The sequence below is a fragment of the Mustela lutreola genome, chromosome 12 (assembly GCF_030435805.1).
Source record: "Mustela lutreola isolate mMusLut2 chromosome 12, mMusLut2.pri, whole genome shotgun sequence".
NCBI lineage: Eukaryota > Metazoa > Chordata > Mammalia > Carnivora > Mustelidae > Mustela > Mustela lutreola.
The window spans coordinates 20,921,512-20,936,269 of record NC_081301.1 but is presented as its reverse complement, the minus strand read 5'-3'; the positions used below and the strand labels follow the sequence as shown (position 1 = coordinate 20,936,269).

The following is a 14,758-nucleotide window of genomic DNA, read 5'->3' as shown; positions in this document are numbered from 1 at the left end:
AAATAGTTAAATAAAAATATACATATCTACTTTCTCTAGATGCACATATCCTACATCTGTAGCCAGTTAAGATTCAAAGACTTGCCTTCATATAACAATGACACAATATTTAAGAAAGGTGCATAAATTTACTTGAATGAAAAAAAACACATGGCGAAGAGGAAAATTTGGAGATGGATTTTTATCTCCTAATTTTTTCAAAGAGCGTGTGTGTGAACAGGGGTAGGGTATGGGCGGAGGAAGAGAAGAGAATCCCAAGCAGACTCCACGCTAAGTGCAGACCTGACATGGGGCTCGATCCCAGGACCCTGAGATCATGACCCAAGCCAAAGGCAGAGGCTTAACTCACTGAGCCACCCAGGTACTCCTACCAATCCTTTTTATTAAACAATGCCACATATATGCTTACTGCTACTAATATTACTATTCTCGTTCTTGTAGCTCCTCTTCCTTCACTCTTCCTCTTGGGAATCTGGACTACCATAATGGAGAAGTATAAGCAGCCCTGGTGTATATTGTCCTAATCACTCTACAGTTCTCAATATAGTCTGCATTAGTATTTCATATTGCACTGCGTACAAAGGTCTCTGAGTAGCAGGCATGCAAGAAATGTTTTTGACAATAAAAATCTGAGAAAATAATACCTGAAAAGAAGACAGAATTATTTTGCAAAACTCTGCAGTTTCAACTTTTAATTAGGCAAAGCATTAAAAAAAAAATAAATAAAATTGAGTCATATTCTCCACTGAGGGCAACTGAAAAGTCAGGGGGAAAAGGACAAGTGTTTTTTTAATCTTATTCTTCTTTTTTAAAAAATGTTATTCATTTATTTCAGAGAGAGAGACAGAGGGAGGAAGGAGCGGGGGAGGGGCAGAGGCAGAGGGAGAAGCAGACTCTTGCTGAGCAGGGATACCATCAAGAGGCTTGATCCCAGAACTCTAGGATCACAATTTGAGCTGAAGGCAGAGGCTTAACCCACTGAGCCACCTAGGCACCTTGAGAAATGTTTTTTTTTAATATAAAGAGATTATTTCACATAGCTGACTTATGTTCTGTGTCTTTGATGCTACAAACTATGAAGTAGAATTCCTACAATGGGATATAAGTTTTAGATTTTTTTTTTTCTTAAATTTATTTATTTGACAGAGAGAAATCACAAGTAGACAGAGAGGCAGCCAGAGAGAGAGAGAGAGGGAAGCAGGCTCCCTGCTGAGCAGAGAGCCCGATGAGGGACTCGATCCCAGGACCCTGAGATCATGACCTGAGTGGAAGGCAGCGGCTTAATCCACTGAGCCACCCAGGCGCCCCAAGTTTTAGATTTTTTTTAAAGATTTTACTTATTTTATTAGAGAGAGCCCACCCAAGCTGAGGAAAGAAGCAGAGTGAGAGCAGACTCCTCACCTCCTCACTGAGGAGGTACTCTGACTAAGGGGGCTCGATCATGGCCGAAGACAGATGTTTAACCCCCTGAGTCACTCAGGTGTCCCTTATTTTTAAATGTTTTACAAACAAACTTTGTGGAATAGTTGTATTAACTATTAATTAAAGAAAATAGCAGTAGTATGATTGGAGAATCAACAAATATTTTATTGTTGTGGGGAGGGTAAATATGCTTCATATAAAATTTAAACATGCCTGGGGCGCCTGGGTGGCTCAGTGGGTTAAAGCTACTGCCTTCGGCTCAGGTCATGATCCCAGGGTCCTGGGATAGAGCCCCGCATCGGGCTCTCTGTTTAGCGGGGAGCCTGCTTCCTCCTCCTCTCTCTCTCTGCCTGCCTCTCAGCCTACTTGTGATCTCTGTCTGTCAAATAAATAAATAAAATCTTAAAAAAAAAAAAATTTAAACGTGCCTGGATAATGTGAAAAGGACATTTCTAAAACTGATATGGAAATGAATATACAATAAAATGCACAGACCTTAAGTGTACAGCTTGATGATTTTTTTTATGACATTTTTAGGGGAAAATCCTTCCATGGTTATCTCGTCACATTTATGAATGTTCACCCACAAGGTAAAAAAACACCTGTCTATACCACAATGACTGTAATTAAAAAAAAAAATTCTCAAATGCTGTACCTCAAAATATGATCTAAATTTTTAGTAGTCATTTTAGTTTAAATAACAGGATAAAAATATTTGATATTCACCTGACCCTCTGGCAAGTAAGTCCATAGCCTGGAAAAGAAGTTATGTTCATGTTTTGGGTTATCTTGTTATTCAAAAAACAAAAGATAATGAAATAGTAATTTATCAGTTTTTTGGAGCTGTCAGAATAAAAAGATATTTGGTACATTTTATATATGCAAACAGGTACTTTCAATTTTGACTTCCACTTTGGTGCAGGACTTTGACTAAAAGAAAAATTATTATATTTTATCAAACATAAATGCATAAAAACTGCACGAAAGTAACAAAATGGAAAGGGCACTGGGAAGAAATCAAGGCTATCTAAGAATAAACTAGGTCATTTCGGCTGGCTTTGGTTGCCAAGCAACTGGGATTTCTCACAGTTTCCCTTTAGAATAATCCAGTCTTTAAGAGTTTTATTTAATTGTTTATTTCTTCTTCAAGACTTATACTAACATATTTAGGAATCAAACTAATAAGAAAACTTCCATGACTTATATGAAGGAAATTTAAAAACTCTAATGAAAGACAGGAAACAAATATAACTTCCTCCTCCAAATGATGAGAGAGTAATATAAATATGTAAATTATCTTCAAATTAATCTGTAAAATCAACCCAAATACAATTGGGGGGGTAGAGTTATCAAAATAATTCTATTCTATCTGAAGAAATAAATAAAATACAGTAACTAGTTGGGGGTGCCTGACTGGTTCACTCAGTTAAACGTCTGACTCTTAATCTCTGCTCAGGTCTTGATCTCAGGGTTCTAAGTTCAAGACCGGCATGGGGCTCTATGCTAGGTATGCAGCCTACTTAAAAAAAAAAAAGAATGAATGAATAATTTTTTTTTAGGATTTTATTTATTTATTTGACAGACGGAGATCACAAGCAGGCAGAGAGGCAGGAGGAGGGGGGAAGCAGACTCCCTGCTGAGCAGAGGGCCTGATACGGGGCTCGATCCCAGGACCCTGAGATCATGACCTGAGCGGAAGGCAGAGGCTTTAACCCACTGACCCACCCAGGTGCCCTGAATGCATAATTTTTTAAAAAAGATTTTATTTATTTACTTGACAGAGAGACAGTGAGAGAGGGAACACAAGCAGGGGGAGTAGGAGAGGGAGAAGCAGGCTTCCCGCTGAGCAGGGAGTCGGATGCAAGGCTCCATACCAGGACCCTAGGATCATGACCTGAGCCAAAGGCAGACACTTAACCAACTGAGCCACCCAGGTGTCCCAAATTTTTAAAATACAGTAAATATCTAGCGGCTGAAAAGAAACAGCCCTATTCAATAATGTATCAGTACTGGAGATGTCATTAGCCCTAGGAACACGGAAATAGGAATGGAGCAGAGTGGAATCTAAAAGGTAGTCCGAATTAGACACTGAGTAATGAAGTAATGTGGGCAAGTGAGCAGCCCACACATGAGAGTATATCAGGGCCATGCAAGCAGAATGTGTATGCATGTCTAGAAAAGCATATATATATATATAGAGAGAGAGAGAGAGAGAGAGAGAGAAGTATATTGTAAGTAGGGGAAAGCAAGTGTGTGGAAAACCAGAACTTGACAAAGGACAAGTTTCACATGACTGGATAATAATAAATGGGTTATTTAAAAAAACAGTAAGGAAGAAACTGGTCACTGGGAGTTAAGAAGAAAAAAAAAGACCAAAACCTATACCCTCACTCCCCAACTCCAAATATTTCTAATAAAATAAAACTTTAAAACATTAAAGTAAAAACAGCTAAAACATAAAAGTATGAGAATAGGTTAAAAAAAGTTTTTAAATGTTGCTACACTAGGTCTTTATGAGCACGGTATCAAAATCAGAAACCATAATATAATCTTAAAGAGATTTGACTATTGCATAAAAATATTTTTAAAACTGTATTAGCAGGGACTCTTGGGTGAATCGGTTGACAGTCTGCCTTCAGCTCAGGTCATGATCCTGGGGTCCTGGGAACAAGCCCCAACCTGGGCTCTCTGCTCAGCAAGGAGTCTGCTTCTGCCTCTCTCTCTCTGGTTCCATACTCTCTCCCTCCTTCTCTATCTCTGTCAAATAAATAAATATATATATTTTAAAACTGTATTAGCAGACAAAACTCAGAGACAGAAAGTAGAATGGGGGCGCCCAGGTGGCTCAGTGGGTTAAAGCCTCTGCCTTTGGCTGAGATCATGATCACAGGGTCCTGGGATCAAGCCCCGCATCAGGCTCTCTGCTCAGCAGAGAGTCTGCTTCCCTTCCTCTCTACCTAATTGTGATCTCTGTCTGTCAAATAAATAAAATCTTAAAAAAAAAAAAAAAAGAAAAAGAAAGTAGAACGGCTGCCAGAGGCTAGAGGAGTGGGGGAATGAGGAATTAGTATTTAGGGTACAGAGTTTCAGTCTGGGAAGATGAAAGAATCTGGAGAAGATGGTGGTGATGGGTTACACAATGTGAAGGTACCAAATGCTCTGAACTCGTTAAATCATTAAATAAATCATTAAAAATTGTATATTTTATGTTATATATATTTTACCAGGAAAAAACTGCATTAACAGAAATCACTATAACTTATCAAATAAATACTAAGTAAACAATAAGATGTAATTTCTCACATAGTATATTAACAAAGACAAGAAAACTGCTTGCTCACACATTATCAGCCACCACCAAGTAAAACATATTCTTTTAAAAAAGCAATCCATAAGGTCACATATGTAAACTAATAAGAAAATGCTGCAAGTGGGCTAAGATACCTAAGAATGTTGATAAAGTGTTTTTTGTAAAAGCAAAAAACTGGAAAGAATTTCAATGCCTATTAAGATACTGATAGACTGTAGCAATCTTATAGAAGGGAGCATTAAGCATTCATTTAAAAATCATGAAGTAATTCTACCCTTGTTGTCATAAAACAACATCCATGACATATTACATAGAAAAAAACACCTTTCAAAACATTACAATTCCACTGATATAAAATTATATACGTAGACAATTATACACCTGAATAGAAAAGGGGTTCACAACAAACTGTTAGCAAAATGTTACCTAATTAGCTCTCTCTGGATAACTGGACTGTTTTCAATGTTGTTATTGTTATTTTTTACTTTTCTAGATTGTTTCAATGTTTTACCATGAGATTGTATGCAATTAAGAATTTATAAGTCAGTTTTTCATTTTAAAAAGTCTAATATGTAAAAAATGTATTATCTGACATCTCAAATACTAAGTTTATATAGGTTATTATATTTCGTTAATAGCTCTTAGAACTTAAGGATTATGCACAGGAAAAGTTATCGTTTTAAGAATGTGGAAAACTATAATTTAAATTCAAAGAGCTGGTGGAGTTCTTTTGCCTAGAGTAAGAATATAGGTCAAACTTGCTCTTAACATAGTAAAAAACCTCTTTCCTGCTTTGTGGATCAATTTTTCTACCCTTGAATAACTTCAAATTACTATTTTAGCTACTACATATCAACCTGGAGAAACACAGAAAAAGTCAACACGAACTATATCAAAAACTGAAAAATGAGGTTAGAGATGTTGATATTCTACATTCCACATTTATCTAGAAGGGTCAAAATATATTTAATGAATGTTTCTATATAAATTTTTATTAACATTTTAAATGTTAAATTCCGTTACTTAACATCACTATAGAAGCTTCACTCAAATTCTTACTGTCTCTGTTATGGAGTCTGTATATTCTGTGAAAAGTTCCTTTTAGATCTAAAATTTTAAGAGATAGATAGAAATATAAGTTTTTCTTTTACTTATAAAAAGTTTCAAGGGAAAACTAACATGATTCCTAACATCAGAACTTCAAATCTATTTCTAAGTAGTACTACTTAAGCCTTCAGGTAAGAATTTAGACACATAATCTTTACTAATAAAGCATCCTAACATGAAGGAAATCACAAGATTTTTTTCCCCTCTGAAAAACAGAAAATTAATTCTATGTTATTATACCATGCGTTCTTGTAACTAATTTTTAAAATGCCTTTAATACTTACAGCTTGATTAGGTAGATTGTCAGTCTTAAGTTCTCTGTGATTGGAATACTGAATAAAAACAGGCTGGCTTCGAAGGTGAGGAGTAACAGGAGTGTAATAATTCACCATAGTAACCGCAGCTTCCTCAGAAGCCATTTCTAAGAAAGCCTGCAATAAACACAAGAAAGCAAAGTGAAAGCTCATGTTTTTGAAAGACAGCTAAGAACTATGAAAAGACTTTTGCTTCAAAGCATATCACTGATGTTAACTGAAAACATATCTGAAAAGTTGGGTTCAAATAAAGGATTTGGGACTGGGAAATTGCCAGTTGAATAAATGATTTCATGTGGTTTTTGGTTTTTCTCTTTTTTCTATTTCTCTAAAATCTAGAAATAATTAAAAAGGCAAAAATAAAAGGAGCATCAGCACACCTGATGCTTTCAGGGGGTTGGGATTTAATCATTCTTTCCCAAAGAAAAACTTCCCAAAGATGGGGGGACATAATGATTTGCTCTCCTTTACCTTTTACTAAACAACTCTTTATGATACAGTTAAGTTTATTATGCAATTAAAAAGAGCATGCAGGTGCAAAGGCTCAATTGTTCAAATCAAGGAAATGGGGGAACTTTCTACATTAAGTGAATATTGACTTGAGTCATTCAAGTCACTTTTTTTCAGATCTGTATTAAAAAATAGAGAGGGATGCTTGGGTGGCTCAGTTGGTTAAGAATCTGCTTTCCGCTCAGGTCACAATCCCAGGGTCCTAGAATCTAGTTCCGCAACGGGCTCCCTGCTTGGCAGAGAGCCTGCTTCTCCCTCTGCCTGAGGCTACCCCGCTTGTGAGCGCTGTGCTCCCTCCCTCTCTCTCTCTCTAACAAATAAATAATCCTTTAAAAAAAAAAAAAAAAAAAAGAAACATCAACACCCAAAATAATATCACCTGTATTAAGCCTAAGTTACCAACCAAGACTTAATACCTAACAATTATAGTTTCAACCTCTCCCAAGAGTGGAATCTTAAACCAGCCCATCTGGAATTACCTGGTCAGCACTAGTGAGGTTATCTGCCTGACAGACCCCCCACCATTCCTAAAGAAAGGTGAACTGGCCTGACACAATTCACTCTGCTAGTAACTTCCTTGTCTCACCCTATTCTGTCTATAAAAGTTTTTCATTTTGCACTGTTCTTCACAGGTCCTTTCTATCTGCTAGACGGGATGCTGCCCAATTCATGAATTGCTGAATAAAGGCCAATAAAATCTTCAAAATTTACTCAACTGAATTTCATCTTTTAATATCTGTATCTGTAATCATTGTACTCATATCAGATATTTGAAAAAGAATATAGGAAGAGCTGAGAGGAAGAAGATCCTTGGTACTTACATCTTATTCTCTATATGGCTTCTGGCTGTCGCCACCCTATCTTAATGGTTTGTTAGGAAGATGAAATAGTAAGCATTCTGACCCCTAGGAACTACCTGTAAGAACATCTCAAATTTAGGGGCACCTGGGTGGCTCAGTTGGTTAAGCGACTGCCATTAGCTCAGGTCATGATCCTGGAGTCCCAGGATTGAGCCCCACATTGGGCCCCCTGCTCAGCAGGGAGTCTACTTCTCCCTCTGATCCTCCTCCCTCTCCTGCTTTCTCTCATTCTCTCTCTCAAATAAATAAAAACGAAATCTTTAAAAAAAAAAAAAAAGAACATCTCACTTTTTTTTTTTAGATTTTTTATTTATTTATCAGAGAGAGGGGGGGGGAGAGAGCGAGCACAGGCAGACAGAATGGCAGGCAGAGGCAGAGGGAGAAGCAGGCTCCCTGCCGAGCAAGGAGCCGGATATGGGACTCGATCCCAGGACGCTGGGATCATGACCTGAGCTGAAGGCAGCTGCTTAACCAACTGAGCCACCCAGGCGTCCCAACATCTCACATTTAAAATGCAGGAAGAACCCGTGATTGAATCAATGCAAATTTCTACTTAGACAATTCAATTCTTTTTCACTACAACAGAGTATATAATTAGCAAGTGTACAGTAACCACTTCAAATTATGCATACAATACTTCATTTATAAAAATGTGTATTTATTAAGAACAAAATGTACTTAACACAGATAATGGCAAATATCTATAAAACAAACTACTTATTTGTTTATAGATATATTACTTGCTAAATGTTTCTATTTGGCAAATATTCCAGTAAAGGAATATTAACTTGACAAATATTAAATGTGATGCTTAACCGTATCAATCAAATGTCACAAGTGAACCAATTAAATGTTTTAACTAACAATATTCTATGAAGTAGTAATGTTAGCCATGTGATAGCAGATCAAATATCATTAATCAATCCAAAATAAATAAAACTCCACCATCTTCAAGGAATAAATGTTCACACTGCAATTTAAAACCACTATCCAACTGTATCAGTAATATACTTACTAGTTTGTCTAAGAGGTTAAAAATGATCAAGGTAATCAAAATAGCTAAATAATACTTCCTATCTGGTTTTTAATCATCTTTTCAACAAAGAATTTAAAATTGTTTGCTAATAATATTCACTCTACAGGGGAACAGTATCTTTCTGAAAACTCCTTCATAAATGCAAAGAACTAAACTCAATGTCTAACAGTCACACAAAAGAAAAGCTAAACATCTTTGGAATACATGATTCTTGTGATAGAAAATTTTTCCTGAAAGTATATACAAACTAAAAATTCATACACAAAAATAACTTTTTCCACATGGAGCCCAGTAAAGGAATTATTTAGGTTTTCCCAAAGTATGCAGAGAAATCCATTTTCATAATAAGGAGTAGAGAAAAAATCAAAAGTCACTAGCCACAGAAAGGCTGGTATGGATATCCCCCAGGCTGCCCTCAACACTTTACCTCACAGTACCAAAGGATAGACTATACCTAGTCCTAACGGCTAGGTAGTTCCTAGTAGTTCTAACGGCTCACATGACACTCTCTCGCTAAAGTATATTACTAACAAAATATTTTCAAAACAGGATTTATGATCCAAAGACAAACACTTAACATAACAGTCAGTTAGCACTACAGATAAATAAACCCCTAACCAGTAGTAGAGAAAAAGACAAAGTGTGATCGTGCATGCTGCTCCTCGTAACAGTTTGAAAGAATGTACAGAATACACTCCATGAAACTTGATAATGTACATGATACACAACCATGATACATCTCACAGCCATTAGACTTGGCCACACTGGCTCTTCTACTATGCAAACCATATTATTCTCAACAGTGGCAAATGAGTTAAAATAGATCCACGTGCATGTACGATCTCCAAAAGATGTAAGAGAGAAGTGTAAACACAACAGAAGTTGAATACTAAGACATGTTATTTAACCTCTCCAGATTTAAATAATTTCATCTGAACTAAATGAGAATGTTTATTTCGTTTACTAAAGGGCCAGAATCAGACATCTTCCAATCTCTTTCATAATCAACACATATCAATCTATTTATAAATCTGTTTATGTTTCTTGAACTTATTTATGAAAACTCTAAGAAATAGGGATTTATCACAATGTATTACACAATGTCTGGGGCCTAAATTTGTTGTCTTCTTACAGCAATGCTCAGCATAAAAGATTTTCAGGACAACCAAAAACTGGAAAAGAACTAAAGAATTCATCCTAGTGGGGTCTAAGCTGGAACAACAAAGTAGACAATTGTTCAAATTAACATAAAAAGTGTTGTATTTTTGTCCTGGTCACCACAAAAGCAAGTTTCTTTATTCATCTTAAGAAAAACCTATTAACTTCTTGAAATGAAAAAATTCTAACAGCCTCTTCTGAATTATTAAAGAAGATATATACTAATTCTACAGTTAAAATATACTACACATTTCTATAAAGATTTTAGAAAAATTAAATGTTCTTTAATTGCCAAATAAGGTATAATTTATATCCTCTCTCTCTGTTGTCTTGGTCTTCTGATAATCAAAGGGTTTTTTCATAAACCATTCTGTAATTAAGAATATAAAAGGTTTTTTGTTAAGGAAGAAAAGGCCAAGTCACTGATTAAAAAATAATTCTATGTTCTGTGTTAATATTTTTGTTTGTTGCTTCCTGTCACACATAAAAAAATTCTATCTAAAGAACTAAAAAACTATCTAAAGAAAATGAAATCCAGAAAACATAGAAAAGTTCAAGAAAATAAAAGTCATCTTTAGCACTAACACCCAGAGATAATCACTGTGGTTCAGTCTTTAAATATTACATACCTGGCTTTTTCCTTTCAACATCAAAAGATTAGTAACTTTGCCAAATGGTAGACCTAATGATATGACCTCTGCTTCGGTGACATCACTTGGAATTTTGCGAAGATGGAGAACACGGGAAGGCGAACAGGGAGGTCTATCTCCTTTAAATTTCTTGTTGTCATTCCCATTAGCTAAAAAAATATAAGATTTTTTTGAAATTACTGAAACTAATTTAAGTTGACATACTACATTAACCCTATTGTCATGTTTCACCCTTCCAACAGTTTTAGTTTTTGAAATTCAGGACACTATGGATCTGATCAGAGAAGAGGACAATGGAAAACAAACCATCCACCTTCAATGAATGAATGGGTGTTTTTGGTTTTTCACTGCAAGTATTAAATTAGTTAAAAATTCAATTCTCATTTTTAACTTCAAGGAAAAGCATTAAATAAATTACATATTTATACCTCTAAATAGACAACTATTAGTTGTGAGTAGAGAACAATTTTATAATGTCTCTAATGTATTTTTAAAGATATTTTTCTAATTTGTTCTAGTGCTAAATAAATAAGAATAACTTTTAAGAAAGACTGTAAAAGAAATTTTATATTTACCACATCCTGAGGGGATTTGGATTTGAACTGTATCATTATGAAAATTAAGTTTACTTCTTAGGCATTATTATTTTTTACTGATCTTTTTATGAAGTATTTTTTAGAAGCTGAATTGTTGTTTCCTAACATAATCTTATTCCTTATTATGTAACAGTAGATCTTAACATAAGCATCATCTTGTTAGAAATGCAAATTTTCAGCCCTACCCCAGACCTACTGAATCAGAACCTAGGGCTAGGACCCAGTAACCTATGTTTTAACAAGCCCTCCACATGATTTTGGTGCAATCTGAAGTTTGAGAACCACTGCTATACAATAAACAAATCCACTAGCCGAGTTTACAGCTAAATTTTATTTAAATCCTTTTAAAATTGACAATAACTAGAACTGACAAGCCTATAATGAATACTCAAATTTATGTACATAAGATTCAGAAATGTTTTTCCCCCAAAATAGCACCATGGATGACTGAATGAATGCAAATTATCTGAAAGCCCTAAGTTTCATTATAGTGTTCTTAAAAAAATTAACATATAATGTATTATTTGTTTCCGGGGTACAGGTCTGTGATTCATCAGTCTTACACAATTCACAGCACTCACCATAGCACATACCCTCCCCAACATCCATCACCCAGCCACCCCATTCCTCTCACCCCCCTACAGTGGGTTTTTTTTTTTTAATGCTAAGTAGTACCATACTTAACACTATTAGGAGGAAAATACAATCTTCCCAACTGCCTAAAACTGTCATTTTTCCAAACATTAATGGAACTCTGCAAACAAAGAACATGAAGACCACATAAAAACTATATGGCAATATTCTGTAACCGTATCTGTGGCACAGAACTCACGTGCTTACAAGTGGGTAGGTTGACTTAATAACCCAAACAAGCACTCACTCCCAAATTTTCTGTTCATGAATGCAGGCAGCATCCTACCCAGACCCCAAAGACTACCAGTTCCTATAGGTCCTTACTGGCTGTGCCTGTATATAGCAAATGCCTAGCAAGACCGCAAATAACAGGCAGTCAAATATTTTTTTTTCAAAATTTTATTTATTTATTTGACAGAGAGAAATCACAAGTAGTCGGAGAGGCAGGCAGAGAGAGAGAGAGGGAAGCAGGCTCCCCGCTGAGCAGAGAGCCCGATGTGGGACTCGATCCCAGGACCCTGAGATCATGACCTGAGCCAAAGGCAGCGGCTTAACCCACTGAGCCACCCAGGTGCCCCCATGCAGTCAAATATTTCTTGCAAATTAACCTGGGAGGGAAGAAATTCTTTTCCCACCTCATAAGTACCCAGAAATACTGATTTTCCCTTTCAAAATGACTGATTACATTTTCCATGTCCACTCTCGAAGTCACTAAGTTCACCTATGATCCTTCCCCTTCCACTCTGCCTTCCTCTACTCACTCTCCCTCTAGCCCCACTCAGCTCCAACTTACCAACCAAACTAAAATAATGTATCACATCATTACCTTGCCTTAAACACCCTGATGGGCTTCCAACCAACTAAAATGTCCCTTTGTTTCTAGTTTTCACACCGTTTTCACTTATACTGCCTCATTTGAGTTGACAAAAATATACATGAAATAAATCTTACTAATTTTAACAGATGAAAAGACAGAGGTTCAGAAAATAAGTGATTTTTGTACACAGCTAGCAAGTGTAAAAAGTGTCATTCAAACGAAAGTTTAATTATTTTTTTAGCACAAAAATCTCAAAATGTCTTACCATTCCTAGAAAAAAACAAGCAACTTGACACTAACATAAATTTTCAAAGTATGTGCAGACTTAAGTGGATTATAATGATAATAATGTCACTAAATTAGAACGCTGTAATTCATGCTCTAAATAGGCGTGAAAGCTGGGCACAGGGTGTGCCCTTTTGCACTCTCCTGGTAGGCCTAGATGGTGAGACAATAGTACCACATTCTTGTGCTTTCTTAACCAGCACAAGGTGTTAAGACTGGAAAAACACCCTAAAATCAAGAGGATTTTATCAGTTTACCCAGAATATTCCAAAACAAATCAAAGAACATTTATAAGGTTGTTTCTTTAACAGAGGTTTTTAACCATTACCTGTGTGAATAAAAACAACTATATATGCTATTTGAGCTCGTGTTAGACTATGAAATAAAGAACTATGGTAACAATTTTTTATCAAGAAATATGCAATTAGGGGTGCCTAGGTGGCTCAGTGGGTTAAGCGTCTGCCTTCGGCTCAGGTCATGATCCTAAGGTCCTGGGATTGAACCCTGAATGGGGCTCCTTGCTCAACGGGGTGTCTGTTTCTCTATCCCCTCCCACCCTCGCTTGTCCTCTCTCTCTCTCTCAAATAAATAAAATCTTAAAAAAAAAAAATTATAGAAACCCACCATTTTAGGTTAATTGTTCTGAATTATAAAAGTGCCTGAGCTATGTTAAGAGCGTGGGCTATTAAATCAGACAACCTGTTCTAACCAAGTTACCTGACATAACTGAGCCTCAAAATCTTTTCCAATAAAATAAGTATAATAGGGGTGCCTGCGTGGCTCAGGTCATGATCCCAGCGTCCTGGGACTGAGTCCCACATCAGGCTCTTTGCTCGGAAGGGAGCCTGCTTCTCCCTCTGCCTCTGCCTGCCATTCTGTCTGCCTGTGCTCGCTCGCTCTCCCTCTCTTTCTCTGGTAAATAAATAAAATCTTTAAAAAAAAAAAAATGAGTATAATAGGGGTACCTGGGTGGTTCAGTTGTTAAGCATCAGGTCATGATCCCAGGGTCCTGGGATTGAGCCCCGCATCAGGCTCCCTGCTCTGTGAGAAGCCTTCCTCTCCCTCTCCCACTACCCCTGCTTGTGTTCCTTTCCTCACTGTGTCTCTCTCTGTCCAATAAATAAAGAAAATCTTTTTAAAAAAATGGGTATAATAACAGGTATTTTGAAAATTAAATTAGGTAACATATTTAAATACTAGACGTAGGTACACCTGGGTGGCTCAGTCAGTTAAGAGTCTACCTTCAGCTCAGGTCATGATGCCAGGGTCCTGGGATCAAGCCCCCCATCAGGCTACCTGCTCAGCAGGGAGTCTCCTTTTTCCCTCTCCCCCTGCCTCCTCACCCCCTGCTCTTGTTCACACTCTTGATTGAACTCTGGCTCTAAAATAAATAAAAAATTTCTAAATACTAGGTATAATGCCTAGCATATAATAACCAATAATATGTCTCGATTTTCTTAGGAAGGACTATTACCTGAAAGTGATGTTCCTTCCACGTCTTTGGTATTAAAATGATGACTGTAGTTGACAGTGACTTTTTTCTCTTGATGTGCTTACTTAGCAAAATTTAAGACATTGCTCAAAATTAACTAAAAATTTTATTATTCTATAAATCTAAAAATCTAAGAATTACTCACCTAGATGACCCCAGAAAAGGTTATAGCCACTGAAAAATGGAAAATATATAACTAATCACATAGGCATAACTTACTAAAAGTCAACAGGAAACAAGGAAATTATAATGCATTAAATACATAACGTTGAAGAACTACTCTCTGTACAAAATACATTAGAGACTTTCCAAAATTTTTATTATGAAAATCAGCATTCAAAATACTTAGCTTGTAAAAACCTTGCATCTTATTGAACAATATATTGAAAACTACTGAATGCCTACTACATATTAGTCAGGTTCCAAAAAAATAAGTAGAAGAGACTTGTAAAAATTCATATATTCCCATCTCGAAACTGAAGAAATCCACCAGGAAAACTATCCTACAAATATGGATCTTTTTAAAAATGCAACTTTATTAGGTTATACTTTAGAGATAATAAAATCC

General features: G+C 36.1%; 1 protein-coding gene across 10 annotated transcripts in view; it reads right to left on the bottom strand.

Annotated features, from left to right (window-relative positions):
• PTBP3 (polypyrimidine tract binding protein 3) overlaps positions 1-14,758 on the bottom strand; it is a 140,342-nt gene that overhangs the window by 69,828 nt on the left and 55,756 nt on the right. For 7 of the 10 annotated variants that reach the window (XR_009346597.1, XR_009346596.1, XM_059143259.1 and 4 more), the window contains 2 exons: positions 10,347-10,516; positions 6,124-6,270 (listed from right to left, as the gene is read on the bottom strand). Coding sequence is in view for 8 of the 10 variants with exons in the window: in XM_059143259.1 (XP_058999242.1) it covers positions 6,124-6,270; positions 10,347-10,516 (317 nt within the window). In the remaining 2 variants the exon portion in view is untranslated. Of the gene's footprint in view, positions 1-6,123; positions 6,271-10,346; positions 10,517-14,335; positions 14,359-14,758 lie in introns of those variants that run through there. The other 3 variants (XM_059143264.1, XM_059143265.1, XM_059143266.1) reach the window with 2 other exon arrangements.